The sequence below is a fragment of the Acomys russatus genome, chromosome 13 (genome assembly GCF_903995435.1).
Source record: "Acomys russatus chromosome 13, mAcoRus1.1, whole genome shotgun sequence".
Classification (NCBI taxonomy): Eukaryota; Metazoa; Chordata; class Mammalia; order Rodentia; family Muridae; genus Acomys; species Acomys russatus.
Genome location: NC_067149.1, coordinates 21,261,955 through 21,277,170, shown reverse-complemented (window position 1 = coordinate 21,277,170; position 15,216 = coordinate 21,261,955). Strand labels below are relative to the sequence as shown.

Genomic DNA, 15,216 nt, shown 5'->3' with positions numbered 1-15,216 from the left:
ACGGGTGGGTGATAAAGAACTTGAGACCAAGAAGGATTGATTCTCCGAGGTCCCATAGCTAGCACACTGCAAGAGCCGAAGGCTGTGAAATCATTATCTGTCTGGCTGAGAAGCCCCCAGTCTTCTGACGGCCCCCTGCCAATCAGGGTGGTTTTTATTTTTGTTTTTCAACACAGCTGGTCACTGGCAAGACCTCACCCAATTCTCTTTTTCTCCCCTGCAGCTTTATCAAACAGTAAAGGTGAATTCCTGCTAAACGGAGACTTCGTCGTCTCAATGTCCAAAAGGGAGGTCCGCTTGGGGAGCGCCGTGATTGAGTACAGCGGATCCGACAATGTCGTGGAAAGACTCAACTGTACTGACCGCATTGAGGAGGAGCTTCTCCTTCAGGTAAACACTCGGCTTGGTGGGCGGTGGCTCTCTCCTCCTGGCACTGCAGGCCCGCAGACTTCCCTCCAATCTCTCCACACGTTGCAGGTGTTGTCAGTGGGAAAGTTGTACAACCCCGATGTGCGGTACTCTTTCAATATTCCGATTGAGGACAAACCTCAGCAGTTTTACTGGAACAGCCACGGGCCGTGGCAAGCATGCAGCAAGCCCTGCCAAGGTATCCACTCAAGAGCTTCCGCTTTTATGGGTCTGAGGAATTTGGGAGGGGGGGGGGTGAGGGCGGGGAATGGGGTATCCGTTTTACTTATTTACTGTTTTGGGGTTCAGGGGCTTTTGTTGTTGTTTTAAAGAACAACCACGTACACACAGTGTGCAAGCCTTTCTACGCGCATGCGCCTTCTCACCTTGTTTACTTGGACCTTTCTGGTTATTTTGGTTGTCAGCTGAACTTAATAAGATTCAGGTCATGCCAGGTCAGCTACATCTTCCTCCTAAGAAGTTTGAATATATGTGTGAAACCGTGCAGAATCAATACTGCCACTTTAATTTTAACACCATGTGGTTTTACTGGCCGTAATTTATGTTAGTTTTGTTTCCTTTTGTTAAATTAGGGTCAGCAAACTGTAGCAACAGGATCAAATCCAGCCACTGTCCTTCTTTTTATTAATAAAGTTTTACTAGAGCACAGATACATCAATTTGTTAACATGCTGTCTATAAGCAGCTGGTTTTGTCCTGTCCCTGGTAGAGCTGAGAAGTGTGACAGAGGCCCTATGTCCAACACAACTGAATATACTTACTATCTAGCATTTTATAAATAAATAAATAAATAAATAAATAAATAAATAAATAAATAAATAAACCATAGGTGTGTCCTTGATCTCAGTAATATAGAGTAGGTGATTTGCTCAGCATAATGGTTGTCCTACTCTTTGCTTAGGGGAGCGGAGACGAAAACTTGTTTGCACCAGGGAGTCTGATCAGCTTACCGTTTCTGATCAAAGATGTGACCTGTTACCCCAGCCAGGACCTGTCACTGAAGCATGCGGCACGGACTGTGACCTGAGGTGCGGCCTCTGCTTTCCCTGCATCTTTCTTTTGGAGACACTCTTGGGCTTGAGGGGAGTTTCTGTGGTGGGTTGAGGTAGAGACAAGAGTTGCCAGTCTTTTCCCAGCCTTCTGGAGTTTTCCTCACACAGGCTCCAGCCAGTTCTGAAACCGTTTAGCCAAGATCTGTACCTCTGGATTTCTCATTCTCCTAAGAATTAAAACTAGTTAACAGAGCATAGCACTTGTGAGAAAAATTCTCACTTGATCTTCACAGCTCAGGGACTGGGTGTGGCCTTGCCACTGAGTCACAGCTCATGTAAGAGCCCTCATGGAGTGGACACCACACAGAATTCATGTGCACATCAGTTTCAGTCCACACACCACACACACACACACACACACACACACACAGAGAGAGACAGAGACAGTGACAGAGAGACAGAGGGAAAATGTTATGCGTTAAGCTAGAGGCATGGAAGCAAGGAGAAGAAAATCCAAATATGACTATCTAGGTATTCCTACAATTCTATATTTAAGAAAGATATTGCATCCGATGGAAAGAAATATTGAGGGGTGGAAACTTCTGAAGTGTTTCTATTGCTTGGGAGGTTGACTGTGCCATATGTAAGTATCCAACAGTTGGAAGGCTGTATTGTATAATCTATAAACCAAGTCTGTGACTGGTCTGCCCTTTTACAGAAGAGAGATTAATAGCATGGAATAGTACAGGGATATGATAAGGCCTCCCCACTCACTGGCATAGAATAGTACAGGGATGGGATAAGGCTTTCCCACTCATTAGCATAGAATAGTACAGGGATGTAATTAGGCCTCTCCACTCATTGGCATAGAATAGTTCTGGGATGTATAAGGCCTCTCCACTCATTAGCATAGAATAGTATGGGATGTAATAGGCCTCTCCATTCACAAGTAGCAGAGTAAAGACATGAGCATTTTGAAGCTCCACCCAGGTGCAAGAGTATAGATTATAACGTCCTCTTGTGTATCTGAGAGAAAAACGTGCCATGGTCGATTAATAGTGTTCTATCCTAGGAGTCAGATAGATGGGCAGTGGTGACACATGTGTCATAGATCTGCCAGTCCTGCCAGAGGCTCTGACTTCATAATCAGGGTCTTTCTTCCTACCCAATCACACTTTTTTCTGAAGATGATGTCACTGGTGGGGTTGCTCACTGGCTTGTCAGAAAGTATGGACAAACGTCATTGTAAAAGCAAGACGTTAAAAGTGGGGGGGGGGGGGAGTAAACATTAGGCAGTATTTTCTTTTAGATAATGCCCATATAAACCTATTTGCTTCAATTGAGTTAAATTAGTTAAGTTAGAATGAAGGCATCCTGGGATTGTGGGGGTGTGGTGGGGTTCAGGTAACGGTGAAGCTGAAGAGCCACTGAACTCTTGCACAACTTCCTTGAGATGCAAGGTTAACAAGCTGAGGAAGACTGCATTTTCAGACTGCTCCAAATCCGTCTATAGCTACATCATCCTGCAAGTGACTAGGGCAGAATAAGCCATTTCCAAGATCTGGGTTTTTGTTTGGTTGTTGTGTCTGTTGTTGTCGTTGTTGCTTTTACAGCACTGGACACTGAATTTAGAGACTGGAATATGCTAGGCAAGTGTTCTGCCACGGAGTTAACCCCAGCCCTCTCTTAGCATTTCAAGACTGGGTCTCCCTAAGCTAAGAACTATTTTTAACAGCTGTATATAATATCCCCACATTAATAGGATGGTTTTTATTAATCCATTAATACAATCAATAGTCTATAAAATTTTCAGATACTACTACTGTCTTAGTCATTGTGGCGTGGCTATGAAGAGACAGCATGACCAAAGGCAACTCTTAGAAAAGAAAGCATTTACTTGGGGGCTTGCTTATAGTTTCAGGGCCTTAGTCCGTTATTACCAAGGCAAGGAGCATGGCAGCAGGCAGACATGATGCTGAGGAGGCAACTAAGAGCTACATCTTGATCCTTAGGTGTGTGTAGGGTGAGTGGGTGGCGGGATGGGGCGGGAGGTCTAGGCTTTTGAACCAGCAGTGACACACTTTTTCCAAGAAGGCCACACCTCCTAATTCTTCTCAAACAGTCCTGCTCCCTGATAACAGTGAAATATATGAGCCTATCTATGGGGGCCATTCTTCCTCAAACCACCACAGCTGTCGCATAGATCTTATCATTATTAAGACTGAGTGCTGCTGTGCAAATTGCTTCAGATCACACTGGCTAACACAGCAGTGGAGGCTTATCGATGGCCCATCCCATAGGAGAGCCTTTGTGCTTCAACTCTAGAAGAAAGCTGTTTGCATTCTTACTTTGTTAGTGCTGTGAAACAACACTCATGCTGCGTCTTGTGCTGTGAATCCCACATATGAAGAATTAGTCTCTACCTGCGTCTGTCCCGTCCCATCCATTCTTCCACACTAGGACTCCTTATGTGTTATTTCTCCACTGACTCACTGGGGCTAGTCACATCCCGAATGATACATGCAGTCACTGTAGGCCTCCAACGTAAAGTATCCTATTCTTATAGTGGCAGAGAAATCAGGTCTGTACTAAGGCACTCCAAGAAATAGAATACGACTGTAAAAACCAACAAATGATATTTGATAATCCTATCCCAAGCTTACCCAGCAAGTACAGTTTTCAAAGTGGTTTAATGTTTGCACGGTTACTTCGAGAGCCACATTCTTTTCTCTGTGAGCAGTCTCAGTATGAGCCACAATTCAGGGTGTGATGACACTAGTTTCTCCTGCACTGGAAACTGTTGAGTGACCGTAATGTTCACACAGATCTTAAAAGCTGATGCAGGACAAGGAAGACTCAACTCAGAAGAGTGTCACATCAGGTTACACAGAATGTCGCAAGGGGCCTGCCTTCTCAGTGGTTGGTGTCTAAAAGTTAGCTGAGGCTCCGCACTGTGCCTTACATCTGTGAGAGAAGTAGAGAAAGAGGGGCAGGAAGACTGAGAGTTCGAAGCCGGCCTAAGCTATGCAGTGCGACCCTGTCTCACAATAACCCCTGAGTGTGCTCCTCAGCACTGCAGAAAACTAAGGGAAGGGGGCAGAAATAGAATTTGCTTAGAGAATAAAATGCCAAAGATAGCAATAGTCAGAGTAATAACGGCTAATTTATTGAGTTGTCTTCCACGAGTGTGAGATGCTCCTAAACCCACCTGGCCCCACTTAACCCCTCTATGGACAGATCCTGTTTCCCCTGCCTCATAGGAAAACTCCATAAGATGAAGTGACTGATGCAGGCTCTCTCTGCTAATAAGTCTCAGAGCTTCCATTCATACCCAAATGTCTGCGGACATACTCTGTGTTTCATTTATATTCTTTTCATAATACCAAATAAAGCTTTGGCCTGATTTAAAAAAATAAAATCAATAGCTACGTCAATGTGTTGTTCTCTAAACCCTGCAGTTAGAGTCAACTTTTTAAAACTTTTTTTTTTTTTTATGCTACAGAGGCCAAGTGAGGACAGGAGGCGGAAGCACAGGGTTGGATGACAAAAGCAGTTCTGATTGCAGATAAGAAGGCCAGGGGATTTTATCCCTGTCTTCTCGTAGGGGGTAGAAGATCAGAGTAGGGAGGAAGTCAAAAGTGAAGGGCAGGAAGAGAATTCAGGATTAGCTTTAGCGCCACCCAACCAGGCAAGCATACGCATGTGCCGGAAAGACTGTGGCATTCAGTCGGTGCTCAGGCTCTCTTGCTGGCTTTTACTGACTGTTGGAAAATTTCAAGGTGCCTGCTAAAATCTGCAGAGCTACCACCCAAGCCTGACGAAGGTGGACTGTCCTTTTGCCCATCCTCCAGTCAGTCTCATCAAGACTCGGGCTCCAATGTGGCCAAGCAGCTCTGTACACAGCTGAGAGAATAGAGAGGGAATGGTTACTGGTCGGTCAGACTCCAGAGCAGTTTCTCCCAAAGCTGTGTCCTTATGGGATCCCTAGTCTGGTGAAGCAGCTCTTAGTCAGCCTCCAAAACACCGTCTTCCTCGTGTGGAGGCTCATGGCGCGGATCAACCCCATGAAGCTCCAGGTATCTACAGTATAGAAATCCATTGCATCTGGTAGTTCTCAGCATCGCTGCATCTCCAGCCCCCATAGCTCCCTAGCTACCCTACACAGAGGTAACACGTTTTTCTGGATTCTCATTTATTAACATTGGAACATGGTTTTTGTTGTCGTTGTTGTTGTTTTAACTTTTTCAGTGTTGGTGCCTGAACACAGCACTTTTTGCCTACTAGGCAATGGCGCTTCCTTTGAAGACTATCCCCAGTTTCTAGATTTCTGAGGAAGGAGCTCTCTCTCTGTAGCTCAAGCTGGCTTTAAGGCCCGGCTCTCCAGCTCACATCTCCTGAGTACTGAGATGTATGCACCATCGTGCCTGAAATTTAATAATTAAATATAATAGTAGTATTTTTATTCCCCATAAAATAAACCATGAGCACACCATGCCCAGAAAGAATATAAAACAAACTAGATATCATTTAGAGGCTTGGGGGCAGGGGTTGTTTGTTTTGGTTTGTTTTTTTTGTTTTGTTTTGTTTGGTTTTTTGTTTTTTTTAGGTACTACCATGAGCTTTTCACAGATTCCTCTTTGGGATCTCTGCTTGGCCACTGGGAATTATGGGATATCAGGGAAGGGTCTTCAGTAGCCTGAACTGCAGGAGTGTTTTCTTGTCAGGACATCTTTCTCCTTTTCCCAGATGGCAAATACCCTTCCCACAGGGAAGTGGTGGGGAGGCCATGAGAAGGTAGCCAAAAATCAAAGTGCAGATGAAAGTTCCAGATGCCTCCCTTGAATGAGTTTACCTTTTCTGCCTCACTTCCTGTAGGAAGTGACAGTTTGCCCCAACTAGCCTGTGACAGGAAGAGATAAAGGGTGAGTTTGTAAGCCCTCGTTTACCTTGTTAGAACAAAATCTCCCTGACGCTATTTCACTGTAATGGAAAAATCACAGCCCACTTTATTTACCAGTGGTCAACTCTGACCTACTTTTGGACATTACTTAGAAATTCCTTGATAAGCATTTGGCTTGTGTTCCTCTTTTTTCCCAACTCCCCCACCCCCCAGACAGGTGTATATGTGCAAACTGTTAGAACTTAAAAAGGGCCACACCACCCAATGGATGAGATGCAGAGGATTAACAATAGAGAGTAAACTCTCCTGCAGATGAAAAGAAATGATCTTTTTCTAGATTTCCAAATACATGTTAGGATCACTAACTTTTTAAAAATCCATATTAAATATTTTTTTAATTTATGTTTTAATCTCAAGCACTGTGGACTCTCTTCCTGTTGTATTATAAAAAAAAAAAAAAGAGTTGTCATAAGTATATGTGGTGTACCTGCTGTGTTGTCAGAAGGCTTCGTTATGAATATCAGGGATACAAAGGTGGCAAAGCCTTAGGGATTCAAATCTAATTTTGAAAGTATATAATGAGGGTTTGGGAGACAGCCCAGTTGTAAAGCATTTCTGTAAGCACAGGGACCTGAATTCAGACTCTAGAGCCCACATTTAAAATATTGGGTGCAATGGTGTAGCCTTGTAACCTCAGAGTTGCAGAGACAGTGGAGCCCTGGAGGTTCTTGGCCAAGCAGCCTAACAAAATCTGAGACTCCCAGGTCTCTGAGACAGAACCTGTCTCAGAAAATAAGGTAAGACTTTAGTAAGATAGACCAGGGGGTAAAGGCTGCTTTCCCAGACTTCACGACCTAAGTTTGATCCTCGGAATCCACATAGTGGAAGTTAAGAACTGACTCTCACAAGCTGTATTCTGACCACCTGGTACACACACACACACAACACACACACACACACACACACACACACACACACACACACACACACGCATGTGACTAAAACAGCAACACAGTAGAGGGTACCTGAGAAACAGCACCTGATGTGGCCTGCACATATACACCTACACACATGTACCCACACACATGTACCCACACACATGTACCCACACACATGTACCCACACACATGTACCCACACACATGTACTCACACACATGTACCCACACACATGTACCCACACACATGTACTCACACACATGTACCCACACACATGTACCCACACACATGTATACCTATTCACGTACACGTTGACACACATATTCACACACACGAACACACTCACATGCTTACATGTACACTCACACACACACACACACACAATGACAATGCCTGCTATCATCAAGAAATTTCCAGCCGTGGGGGGGGGGGGGTTGTACGTGCACATGTGCAAGGGTGTGCACCTGCTTCAGAGAAGCCAGAGGAGGAGGTCAGGTATCCTATTCTATCACTCTCTGCTTCTTTCCTTTGAGTCATGATCCTGAAACTGGGCTGGTGGTCAACCCCCCAAAAATTTAGTCTTTACCCCAGAATAATAATGACGTACACAGTGTATAGTACACTTGAAACTTTCAATTATAGCCCATATTGCTCATTCCCGCATTATTGTCAGAAGAGCTGTTGAGCAATTGCAAGCACAGCACACTCAAAGCAGCACCCGCAGGTGAGTTTTCCGTGAATAGGCCGAAAGAGCCAAGCGCAAACACTTACCTTTCAGTTCATATGAAAATTGCTTTTCTTTCTTTGGTGAGTCCCATTTTTTTTTTTTTTTTCTTCTTTCCGCTGCATGAATATCAGACTGACTGCACCAGGGAGGTTCTTCTCAGAGGTAGCATTTCTGGCTATGGATCTGTGACTTCCCACACACATTGGCAACCATGAAAAAAATACATAGATACTTGGCTTGAAATTGGACTTAAACTGGCGGTGGCTTTGAGCTTTCCTCGTAGTTGAATTAAGAAAGAAAGAGCTCAGCTTTCCCACTAGTTGGATGTGACACGCCTATTTAACACAAACGTTGGTTTCCCGCCATTATTCCTGTTTAGGTGGCACGTTGCCAGCAAGAGTGAATGCAGTGCCCAGTGTGGTTTGGGTTACCGCACTTTGGGTATCTACTGTGCCAAATACAGCAGGCTGGACGGGAAGACAGAGAAGATTGATGACAGTTTTTGTAGCAATCAGCCCAGACCAAGCAACCAGGAAAAATGTTCTGGGGAATGCAACACGGGTGGATGGCGCTATTCGGCTTGGACGGAGGTAAGTAGGTTCTCCCTCTGAGAGTCTTGGATACCAAGTCTGATGAGTTGATGGTGGCTTCTTCTGGATTGTGTTAGGAAACCCATTTAAGCTTGCATGGGAAGAGATTTGTGATTGATTTACAATGCCTGGCCAAGTCAACCTCTACAAGGAAGAATCTCAAGGTTAATTTGTAATGTCTGAATTGGGTATAACATGCAGAAAATTGTTAATGGTAAAACTACACCGCCAACCATTTTTAATATCTCAATTTTAGTCTCAGCTTCTCAGTGAGATGATACTGACTTCAGTATAAACATAATAATTAGCATTGAAAAAAATCCCTTAAAGGGCTGGAGAGATGGCTCAGAGGTTAAGAGCACTGACTGCTCTTCCAAAGGTCATGAGTTCAATTCCCAGCAACCACATGGTGGCTCACAACCATCTATAACAAAATCTGGTGCTCTCTTCTAGCCTGCAGGCAGAATGCTACACACATAATAAATAAATAAATCTTTAAAAAAAAGAGAAAAAAGAAAAAGAAAAAAATCACTTAAATAAAAACTAGAATTGGCTATGGTAGGGTATTTGTTTCTTAAGGGATGAAAGAAACAGTATAGACATGATTTTAAGCACATTTTATAAGAAACTTGCAAATATCCCCCATTTAATTTAATTTAATTTATGCTCATAGTGTTCTAAAAGCTGCGATGGTGGTATGCAGAGAAGAAGAGCTATTTGTGTCAACACCCGCAATGACGTCCTAGATGACAGCAAATGCACACATCAGGAGAAAGTCACTGTACACAGATGCAATGAGTTCCCCTGTCCTCATTGGGAATCAGGAGAGTGGTCAGAGGTAAGAGGGCTAGTGCTGGTCCCTAGCGCACCTCAGACAATTCTGGGGCTCCCCGGATCCAGGGAGGGTGTAGACTTCCCCTGAGGAAGCAATGACTGTGAATCTCCACTTACATTATGATTGAAATCCTTCAGTCCACCAGGGACCTCAAAGCCTGAATCTCACAGCCCAGTAGCTTCTGCGGCTGACTTTGAAGTAATGGCTGTTCCCCTCCTCCCTCCTCCCTCCTCCCTCCCCTCCCCCCTTGAGCCATAAGTTGTTGGCTGGAAATTGAAACTTAATTAAGTGTGGGGTTAAAATAGTTTAGACACGAGTTCAACAATGAGGGTTTCCATCTTCCCTGTCTTTGAAATAAGAGAATTAGACAGCAGTGAAGGACCCACCTGATTTACACATCCGGGCACGTGGGAGCACTTGCAGGAAAGAGAAAAGGGCCAGGCTGAGTGTTCCAGAGTGATGCCTTTTCCATCCCGTGCTTTGCAAAGCCCGAGGCAATCACATTTGTGCCTCTGTCTCTCGGTCTTTGGTCTCTGGACACAGTATTCATCATCACTGTTAACGTAGCCCAGCAGTGTCACAGCCCAGTGAGATTCTCAGCAAGAGGGATCCTCACTCCACCTCCTTTTGGGGTGCAAGTAGTTGAGGAGTAGACGTCCGTTATTAACTGGCCAAGTCAGGATTGTGAAGAAACAAAGTTGCAACCCCCACAGCTGCTACGTGCATACCCTTATCTCCCCAGGGGTGTGCAGCATTTACTGTTGACTTGGGGTGTCAAATCTGAATAGAATCCCCCTAAGGCTGATGGGATGGTGAAGTCCCAATGTGCATCTTTACCTTTGTGGACAAGTGATCAGAAAACCTAGTGCCTTCCCAGTAGGTTAAGCACTAAATCCTTGATTTTTTAAAAAAATGACAGAAGATAATGATTTCACATTTTACTTGGATAGCTAATACTAGATAGTGTGTAATTATAAATGAAGAAATAGCCACAGGTGGTGGTACATCCCTGTAATCCTCCCCTTGGGAGATCTGGAATTGAAGACCATCCTTGGCTGTGTGTAGTGTACTAAATTTAAGGTGTGGCCTGAGATACATGGGATACTTGTCTAAAACAAAATAAAAACAAAAGAGGGGAAACTTTTATAGCAAGCCCTGGATAAAGGGGTGTTTGAATAACACCGAACATGCAGATCGGTTGTCCCAACACCCAGTTAACACACTCTACATTTTATTTTATTTATTTATTTTTTATTAATTTATTCTTGTTACATCTCAATGTTTATCCCATCCCTTGTATCCTCCCATTCCTCCCCACCCCCATTTTCCCATTATTCCCCTCCCCTATGACTGTTCCTGAGGGGGATTACGTCCCCCTGTATATTCTCATAGGGGTATCAAGTCTCTTCTTGGCTACTTGCTGTCCTTCCTCTGAGTGCCACCAGGTCTCCCCTCCAGGGGACATGGTCAAATGTGAGGCACCAGAGTACGTGAGAAAGTCGTATCACACTCTCCACTCAACTGTGGAGAATATTCTGACCATTGGCTAGATCTGGGAAGGGGTTTAAAGTTTACCTCCTGTATTGTCCTTGGCTGGTGCCTTAGTTTGAGCGGGACCCATGGGCCCAAATCTGCCTATCATATTGTTCTACTTGTACACTCTACATTTTAACCTTTGGATAAAAAAAACTGGAAAGAGTAAAGAGTTGAAAAAACTTTCAATTATTCAAACTTTGTCTTTTATGCTCTTTATGCATTTTTTAATTTGTCCAAAAACGAGCACAAATAATAATGATGATTATATTTAACCATTTTTCTTTTTTGAGAATGTCATACATAAATACTATATATGCTAGACACTTTAGTTCCCTAAGCCAGAATTATTGTTATGCCCATTTTACAGATGTAAATGTTGAGGCACAGAGACACTGGGATATGGTTATAGAAGTATACAGGTTGATTGGGCTTTTAATTCTTCTCACTGAACCTCTGTGCTGGAAACCCCTGAGTATTGTTCGTTTCTCAGAGCATGGCACTTTGTTGAGTTTCTGTGTTTGAATCTAGCCATAAGACTTTAAATCCAAAGGGAATAAGAGAATATGATGCAAAGGGGAAGGGGGAGGGGGAGATCAGAAAAGGAGTGGGAGGAATGGGGGCAGCTAGTAGGAGCAAATATGGGTGAAGCATTGTGGTATGTGTGCATGAATATGGCATAATGCAATTGAATAAGAACCCAGAAAGGAAGGGGTTGGGGATGGAGCTCAGTTGGAAGAGCTCTTGCCTCACATGCACAGAGCTCTAGGTTGGATCCCCAACATCAATTGCATAAACCAGAGTTAGTGGGCACACCTCCAGTGACAGGAGCTGGGCAGCAGAAGTGAGAAGATCAGAATGTTCAGTGACCCCACCCCCACCCCCGCCCCTGCCATACATAGTGAATTAGAGGCTTCAGGAGGCCCTGCCGGGATAAAAAAAGAGAGAGGGCAAGGGGAAAGAAGAAAGAGAAAGTGATGAAAGCTGGGTGTGTTTGCTCAGTGCTGCCCCAGCAGAGGAGGAAGGCTGGGTGGAGGACAAAGCCACCTGTTCTCATCAGGGAACAGCCCCCACGGGCCCCAGCACATTGATCAGAAACAACCCTGACCGGCTCTGCTTTTCATTCCAGTGCTTAGTCACCTGTGGAAAAGGACATAAGCACCGCCAGGTCTGGTGTCAGTTTGGCGAAGATCGATTAAGTGATAGAATGTGTGACCCTGAGGTCAAACCGGAGTCCATGCAGACATGTCAGCAGCCAGAGTGTGCAGCCTGGCAGGCGGGTCCCTGGGGACAGGTATTTTGAATGATAAGATTCTTAACTGCATTCTTTCCTGCTTATCTGGAGAGGGCCATTCCAGTGGCGGGGGTGGGGGGGTGGGGGGGTGGGGGAGGAGGGTATGGGGGGGGCTGGGGAGTATGGGGGTGAGGGGGGGTTTTACTACCACCGCCTTGTGTGACTTGGCTTGCACTGTACCTTAGTAGCTCCCAGGCCAGCACGTGGGGCTCAGCTGTCCTGCAGCGCTGGTTACCTTGTCCTGCTGGAGCTGATTACTCCACTTACAACCCCACGTGCAGGTTTTCACCCTGTCCTAAACTGCGCACAAGTATTTAAACAAATTCACAACAGACGTGGCATCTGGCAGACGTAATCCTCCCTAGAGTGAGCCTCTGTGGGTATGTGAGCCTGCCTGCCAGCTGATTTGGACCAGAGAGTCTGGGGCTGGGGCTGTGCTTTGGAAGGGATATTTTTGGCTGCCAACGAGAGGAATCCAAGGCTCACCTCTCATAAATAAGTGAGATTCTTCAAGTGTAGTTGGTTAGATCAAAGGGGTCCAGAATCATAATCATCAGGTTGAGACTCTTTTCCCAGTCTTCTTGTGTGAAATAGGTTCCACTGCCTTAGACTTCTACCATTTCAAAAGGAGTGAGTGCATGTCCCCTGGGCCCAGTTTGCTCTTGGAATCCAGTCTTTCCTAATATAGAAGCAAGAGAGTGCTGTGTACTATTTAAGCAGCACTCCGAGTTCCCAGTAGAAGTGGAACAGCTGTCTGCTGTCACTTACGCAATCTGTTGAAAAATGACTCCCTCCACCCTGACCAGCCGTGGTCATTCCTGTTCTTTAGCCTCGGTCTCCCTTTCCAAGCGTGCATGCTATACACAGGCAGCTTTACAGCCGTGTCTTGGGCTCCCTCATCCTGACTGACGGTGTTTTTAAAAATCTGTCTTGTTACATTCTTAACACTGAGTGTACGTGTAGGTGTTAGAGCGAGGGAGTATGTGTGAGAGTGTGCGCCGCAGTATAGACTATAGACGTGGAGGTTAGAGGACATCTAACAGGGCTGCTTCCTCCGTCCACCTTTTGGGTCCTAAAGACCCACCCACCTCAGGTCTTGGAGGCAAGTACCCTTACCCACTGAGCCGTTTTCAGACCGCCATACCGACGCTTTTCTGCCAGAATCTTCTGCTCCAGAGGACCCCTAGTTCAGTGGCAAATCATGTTTGAACAAAGAAGAAGAGCCCTTTTATCCTCTCACACAGTGCTCCTTATTTGTCCAAATCTATAGAATTCCATGACTAATGAGAGTGTTAACACACCTTGGAATCACTGTCAAGATATGACTGTCATTTCTACCACAACTGCCAGACCAGTTTCTCATCCACCCTTCACCCATCTCTCTTACAAGGGATCTGGCCTCTCTAACTGATCACGCAACTTAGGCAAACACTTGTTTTTAAGATGTTATTAAAGAGCCATAAATGTTCCTAAGAAAAAATTTCCAAAATATGTGTTACCAAAGAGAAAAAAGAAAAAATAAACTCAAACACACTGCTTACTGTCCACAGTATTTTAAAAATATATATAAATTTTTTTTAAACCTTGCATTAGAATTGTACTTTGCCTGTAGTTTTGGTTGAATAGAAACACACAGGACATAATTTTTTGACGACTGACTATTTTAAAACAAACAAATCGGTGGTAATCAGTGTATTCCTGTTCTGTGGTTTCAGTCTACCCTATATACATCCAGCAGTTATTCCCACCACCACCCCTTCCTCAGCCTCTAGCAACCACCAGTTTGCATTCTGTGTCTGCGGATTTGCATGTGCTGGACTTTTCATAAGCATGCGCAGCTGTGTGTAACTCGTGGCCTCTGTGGCTGGCATCACTCACACTGCATAAAGCTTTCCACATGCATCTGCACAGCCGCACAGCCTGACACTGCCTCCTTTTACTTTCTGAATCCTATCTCATTGTGTGGATGAGCATCTAAGATGGATATTTGGGTTATTTCCACATTTTGGCTGCTATGAATTGTGCTGGCATAAATAAACACGTATTTATTTTAGTGCCCAATGCCACTTACTTTTGGAATCTATTACCCAGAGATATAATTGCTGGCTCCTGTAGTAATTCTGTGGTTAGGTTTTTAACTTCCATGTGGCTTTCCACAGAGGCTGAACCATTTTCTACCCCTCCCAACAATATGTAGGCACTATATAATTTCTTCATATCATTGTCAACAGTTACTATTTTCCCTTTTTGAAATTGTAGCCTTCCTACTGAGTGTAAAGTACTGTCTCTCTATGGTTTCTACTTATATTTCCCTAATAGAAAAAGAGGCTGAGCAATTTGCCATGTGTTTGTCACCATTGGAGCAATGTCTATTTAAACTTCTTGCCCATTTAAAAGGATTATAATTCACCCTGTCTGATCTGGGGCTGTAGCTCTGTTAGGCAAAGTGCTTTTCTAGCACAAACCAAGTCCTGGGTTCCATCCCTAATAGCACATACACTGGGCATGGCGGTGCACTGCTATCATTTCAGTAATCAGAAGATGGAGGCAGAAGATCAGAAGGTCAGAGTCAACCACGATGACATAGACAGTATAAGGCCAGCCTGAGCTACATGGAATTCTGTCAACAACAACAAAAAAAAAAAATCAAATAAACCCATAAACCACTTTAAAATGTACCTTTTCCCATTTTCCACATGATCCGCCCAGTATCAGTTCTTTTCCTAGTCTCATCCAATTGTTTAAAGGTTGTAAGTTTGTTGGTGATGTTATGTAAGTTCAAATCTTCTCTGGTATTTGTTAGTTACTTTTTTCTTCTTTGGGGCTTAACTTACTTTTTTATTTTGTTACTTAAGATAGAAACTTAAGTTATTTTTTTATTTCTTTAAATTTATTCTTTGAGGATTTTTATACAGTATATTTTTCTCATATTCTTTCCTGTCCCTCAACTCTTCACAAATCTTCCCCATCTCTCTATCTA

The 15,216-nt window shown here is 44.2% G+C and overlaps 1 protein-coding gene across 1 annotated transcript in view; it reads left to right on the top strand.

The window, feature by feature from the left end:
• Window positions 1-15,216, top strand: part of Adamts9 (ADAM metallopeptidase with thrombospondin type 1 motif 9) — a 164,078-nt gene that overhangs the window by 57,708 nt on the left and 91,154 nt on the right. Inside the window, exons 17-22 of the mRNA XM_051154938.1 lie at window positions 224-390; window positions 478-607; window positions 1,330-1,456; window positions 8,364-8,574; window positions 9,248-9,412; window positions 12,072-12,236. Of these exons, the coding sequence (XP_051010895.1) occupies window positions 224-390; window positions 478-607; window positions 1,330-1,456; window positions 8,364-8,574; window positions 9,248-9,412; window positions 12,072-12,236 (965 nt within the window). The remainder of the gene's footprint in view (window positions 1-223; window positions 391-477; window positions 608-1,329; window positions 1,457-8,363; window positions 8,575-9,247; window positions 9,413-12,071; window positions 12,237-15,216) is intronic.